Here is a 19,455-nt window from a genome sequence, read left to right on the forward strand (position 1 = left end):
TTCATTACTGTATGCGATTGCATTCTCCTGACAATAATGGTGTTTGCCGGTGTATTTCTTATTATCTGGCATTTCAGCTCCCTAATAGAGCCCCAGCAGTCCCCAACGTGAAGCCCTCCTCTTCAGCGGGGAGCGCAGCGCAGCCCGCCGGCAGCCGCGATGCCTCCCGCAGTACACGTGCTTCTTCCTTGGCAGTTCCTGAGAAGAGATATGAACTGCACCGGTGAAGTCCCACACAGGACTCAGGGGCAGCACACCGGCTGGCTGCCGAGACCCGCCACACTGGGGCTGAGCTCAGCCGCTTCCCCCCATCGCACGCCTGATGCTCGTGTGAAAGTCAGTTTGAGAGCAACGATGCAGAGCGAGCTGGAAGGGAGCTCTGGTGAGCAGGACAGGTTCCGTGCCTGTGGCAGAAGGTGCTCACCGTGGCCACGCCGTGGCGGCCCCCATGGCCGTGGCAGCCCCAGCACTGTCTCACGGGTGCATTTCGGTCCAGGTGAGCAGAGCTGAGCGGGAGGTGCTGGAAACCTTGGCAGGTCCCAGAAACCTCGGCAGGTGCCCACGGCCGGCAGCTTTTCGCTCAGGGCTGCCTTGGGCTGGGCCACGCTGCTGCTGGCGGCGGCTGCGCTCGCGGCAGGAATGCAAGTGCCGTTTGGCAGCTCCTCGGAGAAATCCATCATGCAGCGGCGGTGGCAGCAGCGGGGGAATCGTGGCACCGTCCCTGCGCTCGCAGTGCGGAAATGACCACTTGTGCCCCAGTTTAGCCCCCGCCGCCGGCTCGGAGCCCATTACGGCGTGGCGTGTGCTGCCCCTGCGCTCCTCACCTGGGGAGGGGGCTCATTTGTAGTTAAAAATCTATTGTGACTTGTCAGAAAAATGAATAAATGAGCACATTATTTTTTCATTTTGGAGCTCAGCATCTGTTTGTCTAATCAAGAAAGAGAACTGGGAAAGTCAACCAGGGCTGACGCACACATTTTATTTAACTTTTCCTCTGTCAAAGGAGTTTAAATGTGTAATGAACAGGCCATGGTGATTTGAAATATAATCCCATTACTCTGATGAGATTACCAAGGCTGTGAGAGTTCACAAATCATGCTTAGGGTTTTTAGAGCGAACAACACCCTGTTGAGATTTTTTTTTTCTTTTTTTTTGCATTTAAGCAGAGGTGTGTGGGGAGAATAAAACATGACAGTGCTTAACCCTTTGTGCAGCAGCAGCACGGGGCTGTGCATGGGGACAGCCCCCCCCCCTCCATGCCTCGTCTGCTCGCGGTGGCCCCGGGCCCGGCCGCAGGCGCTGCGGCAGTGCTGGGGACCAGCACCCAGCAGGGCATGGGGCACCCTCCTGCGGGCCCTGCCTGGCTTTTGTGCCCGCGCATTTCCATCCTTGTCTCTGTTCTCGTCCCAGTGTCATACCGGGAAGGCTGCACTGGGATGTGATTTAAGGGGCATTAATTTTAGCAGCAGCGGCAGCACCCAATACCACACGCCGCCACAGCAGCGCATTTCCATGAAATTCATGGGCCCATTACAAACATGTCTCTATAAATAACTCCCCCCATTAATCTCAGGGCTGCACCCAGGGCTCTACGATGGTTTTTGCCTGCTTGTCCCACTGCAGAGTGGGTGCAACCCGCGCTCCCGGCCGGGTTCCAGCCCTGCCACGGCTGCAGAAGCCCCCGGGATGCACCAGGCTCCCGCCAGCCTGAACCCAAAGGAGCCTCTGGCTCGAACTGCTCCTCCCGGGAGCCACAGCAAACCCCTGCGGGGCCCTGGCAGAGCTCGGGTCAGTGCTCGCACCTTGGGTGAAGCAGAGTCTGGGTGCCCTGCGTGTCCTCTGCTGAAAGGTTGCTCTTTTGTATCCCAGTACTCTGATAACACCAAGGAGGTGGCGAGGGCTCCTCTCTGCACCCCGAGCTTGCTGTGGCTGCGGCAGCTTTGGCCATCCCCACCTGACCACCCACTCCTGAGCAGGCAAAGCCGCTCATCGGCTATTTTATTCTTTCCCAAAGCTCAGCCACCCTCAGCGCACAATGAGTGACCTCAGAGTCTCACCACAAAGGTCACCCATCTCCCCTGGTGGATTTGGGAGCATTGGACTCTGAGTAGCATTGTTTTTGTGCAAAGCCAAGCAAGATGGGCAGCGAGCGGCCGGCCCTAAACAGCACCGGCTGCTGCGGGCATCTGGGCTCAGACCAGCCCACAGGTACGGGCCCCCCGGGGCTCCTGGTACTGAGGGGAAACGTCGCTAGTTGTTTGCGCTTGCTCTGTGCGTGCGCTTCCCGACTCGCACTGGGTCTGTGCTCGTGATTTTTTGCAAGCATACGCTCTGCTCCATGAAGAGCAATATCGACCGTAAAACTTCAGGTGCACGTGCAAACCGGTCCCCCTCCAACAGCACAAGAGAAAAATTCAGAAAACTTCTGATACCTCCAACAGCTACCGATGCATGTCAGTGAGAAGTCATCCTCGTTACGTGAGCCGGCAGCCACCCTCTTCTCCCGAAGCCCAGTAACAATGCACGGAGGGAACAGCTTGCTTTTCTGACCCAGTTGAATGCCCATCTGAATCAATTAAATCTACAACTACCGGGGAAAGACCAGCCCGTGATGGATTTGTGTTCAGCTGCACACAGATTGCAACCATGAGCTCTGATTTAACTCTTTCAGAAAACACTAAATAGTAGAAATGTCTGTTCCAAGGGAGAGGCTGTTCAGCTCTTGAAAAGCTGGGGACATTTCCAGAATTTAAGGAAGGTTTCCTCTGCACTGTGTATTCAACTGGATCTGATTTTGCAAAGTAAATTCACTTCTTAACTGTGAACAGCTCTTTCGGAGCAAAGAAACTCATTCCGGGCTCCCCACCTTGCCTGCTCCCCATCAAGCCCTCGGAGCATCCTCCAGCAGCAGCGTCCCGTCCCTGCAGCCCTGGCACTGCTCCCTGGGGACGCGCTGTGCTGCGTGTCCCCGCTCCGCGGCAGGACGGCACTAAAAATAAAGCCAGTGGAAGGTGATTTACGAGATGGTGTAAACACACGTGGTCCAGCAAGTGACTATGCGCCCACAAATGTTACCACAGTTGAGACAGCAAAGATTTCTTTATTATGTGAATCTTTAGGCTTTACTGAAAGCGAAATACTGCATGTATTGAATACCTACTTATATAATGTAATAAAATGTAAGTGGGTGGCAACAGCATTATGGCCATGGAAACAAGTAGGAGACTTCTGTCGCTTCTGATATCAAAGTAGGCAATCTTTTAGTTTAAAAGAATTGAAACTAGGTGGCAAAAGAACATTCATGTAACAACTTTAATGTTAAATAGTTCACAGAGTTGGTTAAAGGAGTCATTTACATTGCATTATTTGTAGGGTCTTTCCCCATTGCATCTATGCTGCATTTACTCATATAAAATATTAAAAAATTTAATATCATACTATAAAATATTGTTTCTCTTGCTTTGCAGATATCATGGAAGACTGTACAGTGCAGACTGGCCTCTGCGGTGCAGGCAGGGCTCCCCTCCGAGGCAGCACCGACGCCGGCTCCGGGAGCGCTAAACCTTTAAAAACCGAGAACTTAAACGCAACAGTTAAGTAAGTGACACAGACCTCTCTGCTGTAGTGTTTATTCCTAAACTACGTGTTAAGGCTCAGAAAGCTTTCTCTACACAAAAGCAAGGTGGGACACTGTAAGCGGTCCCGCTGTGGCAGGCGAGGCTGGGCGGCCTCGGGACCCCCAGCGCTGCACCCCCCGCTGTGGTTAAACACCTCTCGGAACTGGGGGCGTTTTCTTGATACAAAGCCCACAGCAGCAGCGCAGAGAGCTGCAGCTTCAACGACTTGGGGAGATTTATGAAAGACACCTCTGGTGAACTGAACCAAAAATGCAGCTCTGGTTCCCAGTAATCCCACTCACGTGTTCCCTGATGTATTAAGGATGGACAAGGCCAAAATAGTTACAAATCCCAGTAGAAAGTAGGTCTTAATTTTTATTTTTAAGGAATAACATTAAGAAAAGGTGAAGGCGTTTCTCAGTCCTCAGGTGTGAGCTGCCTCAGGGAGGAAGAGCGGACGCCCGGGCGGCCGTGGGCAGCTCCCGCAGGCAGGAGGACGGATGCTCTCCTTTCAGCCACCGAGATGCTGCCTTGGTTTCAACACATGGTGCTGACTAGAGCAAGTAACTTCCAATAAAACGTATGCAAAGCTGAAAAGCACAGTTAAATAAAAATATTTTTGAACAAAACAAACCACAACAGACTCGACTGTCTCAACGTTTCTTCACAAATCGGCTCCCCTGCGATGGCTGCTGTTCCCTGGCTCACGGTTGCCTCCTGCACTTCAGCAACAGAAGTGAAACCATCTGGGACTACAGCCTCCCCCCAAAAGAACTGTGCATCATATGGACCTTGAAAAAGATTACATCTGTTTATTAATAGTAAAAATGGATACATTTGTCCTACATTTTGTTTTTAGAAATTTGATCATGTCACAAGCAATACCTGTGTGTATGTGGGTGTATTACAGATGTATATAATTTATTTTAACCAGGCTGTGAAATAATATGTAATCACATCTCTTCTTGTGATTGTACATAATACAGTAATTAAATGATGCCAGTCTACGTCATTCTCTTATTTCTAATCAAAGGAACCTGATGCGTAACAGTCTTCTTTCCGGCTGATATGGCTCTTTATTTTTGTCACAGGGGAGACTTTCCCATCACCAACGAGGGATAATCTTCCAACCGTGAGAGACGGGATAATTCAGATTTCTTCCCCGGCTGCTCCTGCCTGTTGGCAGCAGGAGCACCGCAGTCCTGGCTCCCACCTGTCTCGGGCGGTGGGGAGCGTCTCCTCCTCCGGCTTCGGCAGACAGGCTCTCGTCGAGGCTAGGCGTTACTGCTGTCCCGATTTCTTCTCCTTCTGGAAGCTAAAGCTTGTTCTCCTGCTCAGTTTTCTTTGTTTCTGAGCAAAATAATCTGCTCTGGCTGTGCTCGCTCGCGACTCCAGAATATAGTTAACCTGCAAGACATGAAACGGTATTTAATTTCGTCGGTGCTTCAGTGGGACGGCCGGGGGAGAGCAGGGACCCTCACACTGCAACGGGACGAGGCTTTAGCGACACCGGCCCCAGCGAGCCGCCCACAGGAGGAGGGCAGAGAGAGCCCAGCGCTCCGGAGAGCCCCACTCTACACGGGCCGCCCTCCCTCGGCTCGGCGCAGGGCGGCCATGGCGGCCGCAGGCTCTCAGCATCCCGCTCCCCTCCTCCCACCCAAACCTCGGGCGAAGGCAGCAAGTCGGGAAGACCCACAGTGATGGTCTAATACAGTACTGGGCTTCAATAAAAGACTTTATCAGCCTCAATAAAAATAATTCTTTCGTTACGATGTTTGCATACTCAGCTAATCTCACAGTTTCCCTGTGTTTTGGCACATTTTACTTGATGAAAGCATTTTTAAATGATATTTAACAAGCCTGCTATTCCCTAAATTTATTATCTCCAGTGCTTTGTGATAATCACATAGATAATTTTAATGGAAGGTTAATGCAAGAATCAAAAAGATAAAAATGCCCTTTGGTCTGCCATTAGCTGGTTAATACGCTGTGGCTTAAAACTTGCACAATTTTATGCACTGTAGAGTGTTTCACTTTCATTGCATATTACAGCTTAAGGCATAAAAATATAGGGAATTTTCATGGTCAATAAAGCCTCAGTCTTTCTCACTTGATCATGTAAAAAGCTTAATTTGAAAAGTCAGATTTCTCTGCATCTCCTCATGCTGACAGAATTGAAAACAAACTGGGAACTTACACATGAAACCAAACAATGTTCTATACAAACAATATAAACAAACTTAAGAAAAAAAGTACTGTTCACGAATATTTCTGTCCTGAATATTCATGTTATTCACAGCAAACCTTTTCTTTTAACCTTCTTTTATGACCAGTCTCAGATGTGTCAAGTGTTCTGTATTACAATAACTTATTTAAGGTAAAGTGGAAACAAAAGAGTTGGCCCAACAGTTCATGAAGTAAGTAGAACCCCCCCAAAAAACATTCACCTTCTATGTTATTAATAAAAATAATTTTATCATATGTCAGTTATAAAGCAATCCTCTAAATTCCACATAGAAAATAAAAGCAAACATAACAGATGGCTTGCCAAAATTACTGCTTTTTAAATTTTGGCTTGCTATAAAATATTAGCTTGTGGAAAATCAAGTTTAATCTTCCAAGAGTGTTACAAAAATTTGTTTCAGAAAGTCAATATGTGTATGCACTGAGACACAAGAAAAGCAAACAATTCTGACAAAGTATCAGCGTGGGGAAAATAGCCTTTTGCTCTGCACAGGCACCTGCGTCTGGAGATGACGAGGGCGAGGCAGGAGCCGAGCGCTGTCCCAGCAACGCCACTGCCTCTGCCTGGGCCGGTGCTGGCGCCGTCAACCCGGCGCCAACCTGTGGCCTTGAACGCGATGCCAGCGCGTGATTTTACCGGAGCCCTCCTGGAACCCCTGACCAACATTCACTCCGGCTCCGGACGCCCCCGTGGTGCCGGGACCTTTGCTCAGCCGCCCGCCCCGCTGCCGAGCTCCGCCAGCTCCTCCGGCTCCATGCACACAGGGCGGCTGCTCCCTCTCCGCCGCGCCATCCCGGTTCGGTGCTGACACCAGCCGGGTGCCCTGCGTGGGCCTCTGAGGCTGGGCCCCGTGCCGGCAGCCGCACGGCAGCGCTGGCAGCACCGCAGCGCTTTGCCCGACACAGGTCCTGGGGCAGCGCACCAACCCCACACCGCACCTGCACCTCCGCCACGACACGGGGCTTGCCAACCATCTCTCGTGTCTGGAGGTGTAAACTGTCTGGACACAATAAATTTCGGTAGTTTCCTATAAAATTCCATGGAAAACTGGTGTCTCTATTAACTAGAAACAAGTATAAAAGGGAATAACACACAAATAAGCAGTCTGCCGTATGGCTGTTTGGAAAATGAATAAAATAATAGGCACCAAGCAACTAGCCCGGTAAGTTAAACACACCTTAGTGGTCCTCAGGAACTGCACCGCTCATGTATTTCCAGGGCCTCTTGAATACTTTCATGTCTGACAAGTGGTAAAACACCCAGGATTTTGGGTCACGTTAAAATTTAATACTCACCTTCAGTACAATTTCATTGACAGTAGCAGCATCTGATTCAAAGTAAAGGTGTTTGTAGTCATGATTGCTTAGATATGTAAGTTTAAATATTGCATGACCTGCAAAGATAAGAAAAAAACTGTTCAGAATATTCCCGTAAAGTTTCAGCAGAGCTCGTGTGCCTGACAGAAGAAAAACACAGATGGTGATCTTAGCATACCATCAGCACAACAGAAGGAAGTAATGAAACGCTGACAGGCTTCTCATGTCATTTCAATTTAAGGCAAGTGGTGGCTTACAGGAGCAGCTGAACTCTCTTCAGTAAAGTTCGTTTTCCCATCGCATCCCCACTGCAGGAAACGCAAAATCTATCAAATGGCTGGTTAGCTCCCGCTCAGCCCAAGACTGTATTTCAGTTGAACTACCACATTAGGACTACTTTATGTAACTATTCACTGTATAATCATCACACGCAGAAGATAAGTGCTATATTTAAAATAAAAGGCCAATTAACCCCAGAATCATCGCTCCAACTACCTCTCCCCAACACCACCCAAACCTACCCAATTGCTTATGGCAAAGGGAAACGTCACCGCTGTAAAACACAACAGGATGCAGCAACGATGCTACGAAACAGACACCCCAAACCAGGAATCTCACTTCCTACAAGCAGGACAATCCAAACTAAAGTGTAGCTGTAATGTCTATCTGCGTGGCCCTTTGCCGGCAGGCCTCACCGCTGCTCAGCCCCAAACGGAGGTTTTAAGCGATTACGTGGACGGAGGCGCTGACAGCCCGGCCGGGCTCCCCGGCACGGGAACCACTGCAGGCGGGACGGGAGGGACGGCTCTAACATAAAGGTCTATACACAGAACATGGAATAAGGCAAAATATCCTTCACTCGGATGTTCATGGCTTCAAAATTAAAATTAAGCATATTCCATACATTATACTTTTCCACCAGTTTTCTTATAACTTATTCAGTTCAAAGTTAGTAATCTGTGAAGTAACAGCCACATTACTGTAAATTTCAGGTCTTTGCTGGAGGAAAACTAATTTGAAATCTTATTTACATTATCTAATTCTCCAGATTTTCAAAAAGTGACTGATATATGCTCAGAGATGTGGCCAGAAAATTTGAGATGCGAGTATTTTATTGTGGCATGTTAATTAAACACCATTATGATGCACTAATCTGGAATATAAATTCTATATTAAAAAACTGGCTAATAATAATAATAAAAAAAAACTTTAAATCATTTGACAAATGATGCCTCAGTGGTACTAAAAATGCGGGAATTCCTAGCCGCGAGCTCATCAGTATGTTAATGCATGCACGCCCGGCTCTGCTTGGGACTGAATTCAGCACCTTTACGATTCCAAAAATGCCTGTGCACCGTTCCTGGGGACAGGACACAGCACTGCGCCCCATCCGCTACCACAGTTCTCCTTGGACATTTAATACTACACACAGTTACAGAAACTGATTACTAAAAATAAAAATGGCACAAAATATGGTCTGCAGGATTAGAATCACAGAACGGGTAGAGTTGGAAGGGACCTCAAAGCTCATCCAGTGCCACCCCCCTGCCCTGGGCAGGGCCACCTCCCCCCAGCCCAGGGTGCTCCCAGCCCCGTCCAACCCGGCCTTGAACACCTCCAGGGATGGGGGAGCCACAGCTCCTCGGGGCAATTTGTTCCTCTGGCCCCTCTCCAACAGCTCCGTGTCCTTCTGCTGTGGGGACCCCCCAAGCTGGAGGCAGCACTGCGGGGGGGTCTCCCCAGAGCAGAGCGCAGCAGAGGGGCACAGTCCCCCCCTTGCCTGCTGGCCACGCTGTGGGGGATGCAGCCCGGGATGCCGGGGGCTTTCTGGGCTGCGATCGCACATTGCCGGTTCATGTTGAGCTTCTCATCCACCACCACCCCAAGTCCTTCTCCTCAGGGCTGCTCTCCAGCCATTCTCTGCGCAAGGAGATTCTTTGTTTTAGGTCTTGTTTAGCCTGGAGAAGAGAAGGCTCTGGGGAGATCTTACTGCGGCCTTCCAGTACCTAAAGGGGCCTACAGGAGAGCTGGGGAGGGACTCTTTACTCAGGCATGTTGCGATAGGACAAGGGGGAATGGCTTTAAACTGGAAGAGGGCAGGTTCAGATTGACCATTAGGAAGAAGTTTTTCACTGTGAGGGTGGCGAGGCACTGGAACAGGTTGCCCAGAGAGGCCCCATCCCTGGAGGTGTTCAAGGCCAGGCTGGACGTGGCCTTGGGCAACCTGGGCTGGTGGGAGGTGTCCCTGCCCATGGCAGGGGGGTTGGAACTCGATGATCTTCAAGGTCCTTTCCAACCTAAACCATTCTATGATTTTATGATTCTATGATTCACGGGGTGGTCCTTGGTGTGGACCAAGATTCCCGTCACCTGGTTTAGATGTTTTGCTCCATGTTTTCTTCCACCTGAGAAGCCTGCTCTCCCCACGCTGACCTCTGCTCGCTGGCTGCTCTGGAAGCTGCTGCCCCCAGCACAGCTCGGCCAGTGGGAAAGGCCGGGGGGGCTCGGAAAGTACTAGAAGCTGATGAAGCACCTCCCAACTCATGGCTCCTCTCTCCCGGCCTCTGCCTGCTCGCTGTCTGTCCTTCCCTGGGACAGGGCGGCAGTGGTAGGGCAGACACACCACCTCGACCACAGCACCCAGAGCTCCTCCGCTCGCCTCCCCCGAACACGCACCCACCTGCTCTGTGAAGCCAATGGTGCGGACACAAAACCTCTTAACGTGTTCATCGCTTACAGGGTGCGGAGCAGACCGGGTGCGCGGCACAGTGGCCGCACTGGTGGGATCGGCACGGCCTGCCTCGGACACAGGGAGCAGAGACCCAGCGTGCCGCCGGCGTGCTCCTCCAGCGTGGTGCTGCCCCGCCATGCGCCACCCACCGCGGCAGGGCACAGAACCACCGACTGAGATATTAACATGAAAATTAAGTGAGATCACAGCCTCCATCATGCCTGACAAAGAAACCCTCTCCAGTACCCTCATCCTTCTTTTAAACCGGTGATTTACTCCTCATTTATTCCTCCTTTCCGGCAAAAGCATTTGTACAGCTGACAGAAGCAGAACGCAGAACTTTATTTCCAGCACTTATTTTAGGATTGTGAGGAGTCAGCTCTTTCGATGACAATTAGAGCCACAGCTGCCAATAACAATCCCGACGTGCCCAGGAGCAGGAGGCAGAGCTCACCCCGCTCCCCCGGGGAGCCCCGCACTGCCCGGTGCCACGCCAGCGCCGTGCATCCCCTCCGGCACAGCACGCCGGGCCGCGCGGCTGCCGCGGCACAGCTGAGGGCAGCGCTCGTGCTCCCAGTCCTGCCGGCACAGGGGCTGCTCCGGTCTCTGCCTCTCTGGCGAGGCGCTGGCTGAGCTGCGGACCCGCGCCCCGGCACGGGCTCTCGGGAGCCACAGGGGAAGCGACGCTGCCCCTGAATCCGATGCAAAGCTCGACCACGCAGCACGTGCTGCGGTTGTGCACAACCCACTGCGCAGGCTGCGTAACCCAGTCCCACGCCCTGACAGGTGATTTAGTGGAAAGAAGCTAAGACAACTTTTCTTGAGAAAGCCCCGTTACAGCATTATGTTTATGTGCTCCATGTCCACATTACACTATTTACAGCATGAAATATTAGTTCATTGAAATCATAACTGGCACTTTACTCTGCTACTACTCTAGCCAGATGGAATTTATGAATTGTGAGATTGATTTCCATTTCCAAGAGTGCTTAAATATGTGATGTACCTCTTTCCAATAGAGCACCACCCTTGACAATTCAGAGATCAATAGGAACTTCAATGGTTTTATGTTTCCATATAAGAGCATCTGGTAACCAACAGCAGCGGCTCAAGTGGCTTCTACCGCACATGATGGTAGAACTAAAACAAATGCAGATCTTGCACAAATGGCTTCATTACCACGACTCCTACATCAACAACGGTTTGCTGTCCTTTAGCTTGCAGGCCTGAAACACAAGCGTTGAACTCCAGCAGACGCTGGTGCTGTCCGTCACTGCCCCGCACCGAGACCAGGCACAAGTGTATTTAATGTCAGCCTCCGCAGCGGATGGCAAGGGTGAACTGAACAGGGGGAAACTTCAATATTTTGCAATCAGAATTAATCAGCTGTACGATGGAAAATGCACGTTTTTCCCAGCTATGTTTATCTGTTAAAACATTATGGAAGCTCATCCGTTATCACCCTCCTTTGTCGTGCTGCAGGTACACCCCACAAGGCGAGCTCAGCAAATCCGCGCAGGTTTCGAGCCGATGCCCCGCGCCAGCCCCGCTCCTGCCGTGCCCCCCCAGCCTGCGCCGGGCGAACCTCGCTGCGACAGCAGGGAAACGACATCCTACCGCAGGTGCCCTTTGGCCTCGGCGCTGAATGCTGATAAATCTTTTCTAACCCTGGCACACTAATAGGTTCCTGTGTGGTTACACCTGGAGAAACGCCTGCAGCAGCCTCGGGCGGAAGGGCAAGATGCTAATTCGCTGAGAATTCACGGAGGAGAGCTCATTTAGTCTTTCAGCACAATGTCTTAAATTCAATCACTTGGCATATCTCCTAATCTTTAACGTTAGTAGACTGCCAGTAAAGTGAAGGAAGAGGCTAGTTACGGCATAACCAAGCATCCTTCCAAGCCCAGCAGCACCGCCCCATGCCAACCCGCTGCTCACATTTCTCCTCTCCATCTTTCGCAGGTTTGGTGGAACTGTACTCGCGCAACCTCCGCCCTGCGCTTCATCCCCCAGCTCTCAGCGCTTCTGCGTTTACACGCAGCAGGTGAGAAATACTGCAGAATTACAGCTTCCAGAATCACTGACTAAAATGCGCTTATACAGTCATTGGTAAATATTTTGCTAATTTCTGTAAGTTACAGTCTTGGAAAAACACACAAAAACTTTGCAGTCCACTGTACCTCACTTGATACAGGGGAAAAAAAATTTCACTTTTTAATTTAAGTAATAAACTATTTTAATCAGTGTCTTAAAAAATACTCTTTTTGCCTGGAAAACACTGTAAGGACATGAATTTGCACAAGAAAAGAAAGATGATTTTTTTACCTGATCTGCCAAGACCAGAAACAGTTTTGCTTCTTCCTCACCCATCCCCCAATTGAGACTGTACCAAAACCTTCTCTTTTGCCAGTGCCAGTCTTTAAAACAGTATGCACTGAATTAAATCACTAATTAGATGGAGGATGAAAAGAATATTCATGAATTGGACAAAACAGAAAACAAACACTGGGAAATGCAAATTTATGTTAATTTTTCAATATACCTTGATGATTGCTTTGTCATTACAGGGCCATAAGGCAGAAGTCAACAATTAAGAGTTATTAGTGGAATAAATAGCTAGAGAAAGACCTCTCTGAAGAACAAAACACTTACGGGCATCATTTGACATCATCACAGATTTTTCACCATTTCAGAAACTGTGCCTACAACAGGATCAAACCTTGGGGTCTCTTCTCACAGACTCAGAAAGGGTTACAAAGAATTGTACTAGTAGAAAGGCAAGGAATGATGAAAATAAAATACACACCAGCAATGTTTCTGTACAAAGGCAAATTTACTTAAAACACTGCATGAAACGGGGTATCCTCTGCTCACCAACCACTGTTATATTTCATCTAAAAGCTCTGGGGAGGGACTCCGCTGTTTGAAATCCACATGTGCTACCTCAAAAATGATGCTGTCACCCTGGAGCGGGGCCTGAAGATCCTACAAAGACGCAAGTGCTGCATTCCCATCAAAACACCCATCCTGACAACCTCTAATAACAAGAAACCTCTGAAGTTTTCTTCTAGAGGGGTGTCCCGAGTTGCACCGCAGCCGGATTATCAGGGATACGGTACCGAGCTCGTTAGGGACACAGATTGACCAGGAATGTTGTCCTGAGTGTAAAAGTGGGGTTAAGCCCGTTTTATACAAGTGATATTTATCCGAGAGGTACATATTTTAGAGGCGATGTCTCCCTCAGATGTAGTGATGGCAGTCAAAGTTATGGATGAAAACCTGACCCCACCGATATCGGCGGAAGCACCGATGAGTTCAGGCTGCACATCACGTCCCTGTGATGGACCTCCTTCAGACCAAGGCATTACTGAAGTGGGAACAAATTATATGAATGTTAAGGAGAAAAAATAGTAGTTGTAGTCCTGCTGGCTTTCCCCATTCTCTCAGGGAGCAGCATATCTCACAATCACTTTTTCTACAGCTCACATCTTTATATTCTACTGTAGACTCATTATAAAACATTGCTATTAGTGGATGTCTTGTTTCCAGATGTCCTGAAAGCAGAGTTGCAATTAAAGTGCTGCGTACACCCACTTTTATGTCAAATTGTGGTAACTATTCGCACATCTGGATTTTTTTCCCCAAAGCCTTTTGTTTCTTCTTCAAATTATTATCAAAGGCAGAATACTAATAAAGATTTTTGCAAGAATGGTGAAAATTGAGGAGGAACTGGGGGTTGCCCAAAACCTCTTCACCAGCAACCTTGTTTGGGAAAAAAGATGATAAATAAATCAAAATGCACTAAGCAGTGTTTCCACATGGCAATCGCCTCCTTCATTGCGTCTGCACCTCATCAATCACGCCATTGTCTGCTTGAAAGGCGAGCCTTGTAAATGTCATATCCACTCAAGCCCAAGGAGAAGCGAATCAAAATGCAGCAAGGAGTTTTAATTGGATAGTGTAATTAAACTAAAAAACCCCAGCAGAATAGCTTTGACAGGATAGATGAAGACCCCTTTTAATAGGGCTACAAAACATATTTGTTAAAAGGATGAGGCAATGCACACTCCTGATTGTGCTCCAGAGTACTTTGATGAGGAGGCTGTTCGATAGGGATGGTTTAATAAGCCGCCGGCGGGGCAGCGAGCCCCGAGCCATGCCGGCCCCTTCGGCCGCGCACACGGGCAGGCGACGCCGCTGCCCTCCTGCCAGACCCCTCCGCGGGGCCAGCGCGGCCCACGGGCCAACGCCAAACCCGCGCGGCTGCTCCCCACGTCCCTGACACCCCCGGCCGTCGCGGGGACTCCGGCTGCCCCCCAGCCCGGCACGGTGCCGGCCCCGCCACAGACACCGGGAAACGCAGCAAACCCCAGCGCCATCTGCGCCTTCGCTGCCTTCCCTCGGAGGCATTCACCTGCTCCGCAAACAGCGTGTCCACGTGCAGTTGGACTCATCTCTTCCTGGTACACACTTGGAGATTTTTTCACTCCGAGCCTGAACTTTGGGAACATTTCCTCTGCTGAACCCATTTTTTACCTTTCGATCAGAATCTGTGATTAGTCTGCTATCAAGTACGAATTTTCTTCTACTATTTCACACACCACATTATTCACAGCAGGAGCTTGAATATCAGAAACCACCACGCCACATTTTGTGCCCCATTTGCAGAGCACACAGGTAATTGTTGCCTCTCTGCTCTGCCTCCACCGCAAGGCTCTGAGCAAACGCGCAACATCTCTATTTAAGCTCCCCAAGCAGCAGGAATCCATGCCTTCCCGATGCTTTCTGGATGTTTTTCATCCTTTCACAACCCAATAATGAATTCATTAAATTAGTATTACTCAATGTGCATAATCTGGAGGAACTGGATACTGAATTAAAACATCAAATACCTTTAGCTTTAAATGAAAACTACATAAAGGCATTTCAGGCATCACTTTGGCTATCACTTACAGCCAGTATGAATACTGCTAGAAAAGCTATTTTCGTGCAGATGTGGAATTCAATGGGAAAGACTGACTCGTGTAGCAACATCAATCAAAACGTCGGCTCCGCTGGCAGCTCTCGACAGTAAGGCAGGTTCAAAGGTCACAGGATAAAGAAAAAGCCAAGCTCTGGTTCAGCTCTAATATCTCCTCGCTAGAAGTCTTGCAAAGGTACCTACCCCCCTTCTGTACTAGGCGGCTTTCATTAATCTTCTTGCCATCTTTTTTAACTAGTCATGCAGAACCGCTCGATAGCGAGACATATAATGGGGAGGCCCTGTGCCTATTACCAGGTTAACACTCTGTTAAGCCCCAGTGCAACAATGGAATAAGAATTTAAAGGAAATCCTAAGCTGCAGGGTGCAAAGCAGGCAATTAAATTACAAACCGAAGTTACCAATGTACTCCGTGACCTACAGAACACCTTTGTTTAGACTACCTTAATATTAAGGATATTTTGACCAAGCAACTGAGATGTATCTGCTTCGCTGAAACAAGAAAGAGCAGAAAAAGGATCACAGAGCATGTTGCTTCAGTGTTTCCAGTAAATGATCAAATAAATCTGACTTCTGCAGCTATGGTAAAATACACATGAATGGAAGAACCCCACCTATTTCGAAGTCTGCCCCACTGATGAGCCCCAGTGCCGCTCAGGGACCTGCCCCGCGCTCTGCTCACCCCTCCACACACCGGCGCCGGCTCGGCGCTCCTGCGGCATGGATCCAAGGCAGCCCGGTAGCCCCAGCCCTCGGGAGGGACGGCCACGACACGTCCATCACAGCCGCACTTGGTGCACAGTGCACTTTGTAAAAAGGCAGCGGTCAGTGACACTGAAGTTTCTCTCTTGTCCGAGTAATGTAAGAGACATTAAGAGAATCAGATTTCCTTTAAATTACACTATTGCAAAGGGATATAATTGTATTAAATGTATTATGTTGCTTCCTTAAGACTTTATATTATGTACACTTAATTGAGATACAAAGCTCTTTTCAGCTATAAAAATGACAACTACTTTATTAAGGCTTAAATCTTATTTCTCAATGATAGGATGCTTCCTTTCAAGATTCAGAACATTCAGAATCTCTCGTGATAATCAGACGGAACCTGATTTAAACTAGCCGTTTATACACAGTGTTTTCAGGTTCTAATGGCATTTGATCGAGCCAGCAGGGCCATTACCTCTTCCCTCTGTCTAAATTCAGGGAGTCTGATTTAATTTACAAATAAAAATTCAAACGCTGACCCAGGCCTACTACAAGGGCAAACAAAAATCATCAGCCATTCCTGCCCACAATACCCACACTAATGGCAAATCAGACGCCAACGCTTTCTGTTTTCATTTTCTGTTTTCACTGAATGCGGCTCTAAGTTCTGTGGACTCACAGCACAGGAAAGCTTCAGCCCCGTCCAGAACGACTCCGAGTCTGTCCGTAAATATTCACAACATGTCATCTCTGAAGCTGTTGAGTCCTTTACCACTCGCACAAGTGCCACTAAAGCTTCGCTGCATGAACCTGTCTTTTCAGAGAAAACTAAAAGAAAATAAGCACGAGCTCTCCACTATATTGATTCTCAATTTCTATTTTTATGTTTCTGCAGAAAAGTACCTGTAAAAACTCTGAAATCTCTTTAATCTGCAGAAAGTAAGAGCTAACTGAATATTAAGCCATGTTAATTACCACATTCACAGGAACAATTGTTGCAGAAAGCTCCGGCTCTACTGACCACAGCGACCAAACCCCACTCCCAACACCCCTCGCCCTTACTAAAAAGTAAGGTCACATTCGGAGGCTCCTGCAAACCCTCCACCTCTCTGCAGAATTACAAGAAGTCAGTCTAGCGAAGCAGGACTCAACTTTATTATAAGCCCAACCGGCAGTGTCTAGGGAAGGCAGGCAGCTTCATAAAATACACACTGCTTTCACCCGGTGTAACTGTACGAGCACTGTTACATGTGCGGAACACTTCTGAAAGACGAGATGGAGCGTGTTTGTGTTACAAGAGATAAAAACATGAAAACAAAATATATTGCAGAACTCGAAGACCTTATCTTTACTCAGCCTCTCTTTCTTTGCAATAATTCATTCAAGGAAGATCCGGGAATAATTTTTGATGTAAACTCTGCTACAAACATATATCACCATGCTGATAAAAATCACAGACAAAACTTGTGAAATACAGTGAGTTTCATTCCTTTATGCTACTAAAATAACTTTTTTCCATTTAAAATTCAAGAGATACTGATCTGCTGTTAAGAGTTCCCCAAAATGTATCATTCTGAGATGTCACACTAAAAGTCTCTTCTACTGGCCTAAAATAATGACTTTTGGAACATCTTTAGCGAATCGGGAAGAGGTCAGCAGATTTCAGGAAGAATTATTTTCAGCTTTTGGAACTATGCTTATTTAATAGGAAAAGTTTATGATGGGCACGTGAAAATGAGTCAATAAAAAACCGCAATATCATAAAGGTTGCCTCTGCTGTAACCTGTCAGCATCCTCAACAAAGTGACCACTATTCTTCATTCAACAGTCTCCACGTGAAGGTACTGCCGAAGCTTCCGCCGCTGGGCTCTGTTTGGGGGCTGAAATTCTGTCCCTGACTTCTGCGTGGGTTGGCAGAATCTGGGTTCCTCCAGCAGCAGGTGCTGCCTCTGGGGCCGAAGAGCCCTGTCCTCTGCAGGACGCAGTTCTGGAGGTCCAGGGACAGCTTGAAGGTCTCAAGACTATTGTGTTGATGGAAGTGTGAGCTGGAAACCTCAGCTCTCAAGGCTGGCTTTTCAGATGCAGCCTCATTTTGTGGGCACAATTTTACCACCACAAGTGGTCGCATTTGAAATGAAACGTGGCTACAAACCCAGAGGTGTTAATATATTTACAAGCGCAAAACTGCGCCTTGAACTCTAAAGACAACCGTTACGCATTTTGGACTGCCTGGTCATTAGGGAAGCCTCTCCTTGGGATCATGCCTTCCCAAGGACCACGACATCTTGCTGGAGAGACAGAAAAGGAAGACAATGACAGGACTACGAACATGGAAGTAGGAAGGGGTAATGAAGGGGAGAAGGATATAGTTCAATAATTGCTGATAAAATCTGTGGCAGCCATAAATTTACTCTTCCAAGAGAATTCAACAGATCATTACCTCTGTAAATATGTATCACATAATTCTCCCTCTCTGTCACCTTGCAGATAAGTACTTAATACTCAGCATCCCTACCCTGCAAAAGCACAAGTGCAATAAAATCCATCTGAGCTTTTGAACCACAGTTACTTTTTGATAGTCGTTAGTTACATTTTGGCACCACCGGGAGACATTGCCCAATTCCCCCAGGGCCCATCTTGGGCTTTTTAAAACAAATTGTACAGATGTAGACTCTCATTATTCCACTGATACAAAAAGCAAAAGCACTTGGCTTTTGAAGTCGCACTCCGAACATGGCAAATTCTGACCTCCTGTTGATGATTGGTGAACTGGGATGTCCCGCCCGTCCTGCGCTAGCGTAGCTATCGCTGCTGGCCAGGCACGGTCACTGCTTTCCCCAAACTGAACTCTCAGAGCGGCACGTCGCAATCCCGGTGACCCCGCCGCCACGGCTGAAGCAAATTGAGACTGTGCTGATACTTACTTTATGTCCGAGATCCTCAATTGCACCTAAGAAGTTGTTTAAAACCAGCCTGGATGTTAAGAAGTTCAAAAAAATTGCAATTGTGTTGAAACATCTATTTGACTACGGTGGTATGGGGCTGGAGACCGGCCAGGCAAAGCCGGTGCTTCCTCGGTGTGACACTGTTAGCAGCTACTGACAGTGGGCAAGAAACACTCTTAACGATGCCATTAGCCGTAAGCAGCATTAAAAGGACACGCATCAAATGTGTATCTGTTTATGCTGTGTTCTCCATAACAGAATCAAGTCAGATTAAAAACATTCAATGGTGAATAAAATACACCTATAGAAAGAAAAGGACACGGTAGCAATAATTCTTTGGACATCTAGCACACACAGGGAGGGAGAGAAGAGAGAACATAAATAAAAAGGACTACTCACTTGGGCTTTTTTCTTCCGCAAGGTCACAGGCACAGAGGAGTTCAGAATCGATTGAAATGGGTTTCTGCTTAATCCAAAACTTAGTGCTGGCCTTCTGATTAGTAACAGGGTCTATCTCTACCTTGTCTCCAGAAATACCTGAGATGAGAAAGAATAGAGAGCCACAATAGTGATCTGTTTAAGCGATTTCATATCAGCTGTTTGACACACTTTATAAATCTTAAATGGGGTGAAAGTATATTGCCCTTTTGGGCTTTTTGAAAGCGCAGGAGCTTTTGAAACCAAACGCAAATGGTTATCAAACCGCATGGATAATCTGCATTTTATTCTCCCGCATGAGCATACCAACAAGAGAGAAATACCACAGAAAAAATTCTTCTCAACACATACAGAGCTCTTCTGGAAGCAGTAGCTGCATGAGCTGCAAGATTTATAAAAAGATACCGCTAGTTTTTCAATCACCACTATTCTATGTAATAGACGCTATCACACACCGTCCCCGTTCCATCTCCT

At 48.1% G+C, this 19,455-nt stretch overlaps 1 protein-coding gene across 2 annotated transcripts in view; it reads right to left on the bottom strand.

Moving 5' to 3' along the window:
• Window positions 1–4,051: 4,051 nt before the first annotated feature.
• Window positions 4,052–19,455, bottom strand: part of MAPKAP1 (MAPK associated protein 1) — a 107,607-nt gene continuing 92,203 nt past the window's right edge. For both annotated transcript variants that reach the window (XM_082492784.1, XM_082492783.1), the window contains 3 exons: window positions 18,943–19,080; window positions 7,158–7,255; window positions 4,052–5,024 (listed from right to left, as the gene is read on the bottom strand). In XM_082492784.1, the coding sequence (XP_082348910.1) occupies window positions 4,899–5,024; window positions 7,158–7,255; window positions 18,943–19,080 (362 nt within the window). In that variant the 3' untranslated portion in view covers window positions 4,052–4,898. The remainder of the gene's footprint in view (window positions 5,025–7,157; window positions 7,256–18,942; window positions 19,081–19,455) is intronic.

This window comes from Vanellus vanellus (genome assembly GCF_965231255.1).
Source record: "Vanellus vanellus genome assembly, chromosome: 18".
Classification (NCBI taxonomy): domain Eukaryota; kingdom Metazoa; phylum Chordata; class Aves; order Charadriiformes; family Charadriidae; genus Vanellus; species Vanellus vanellus.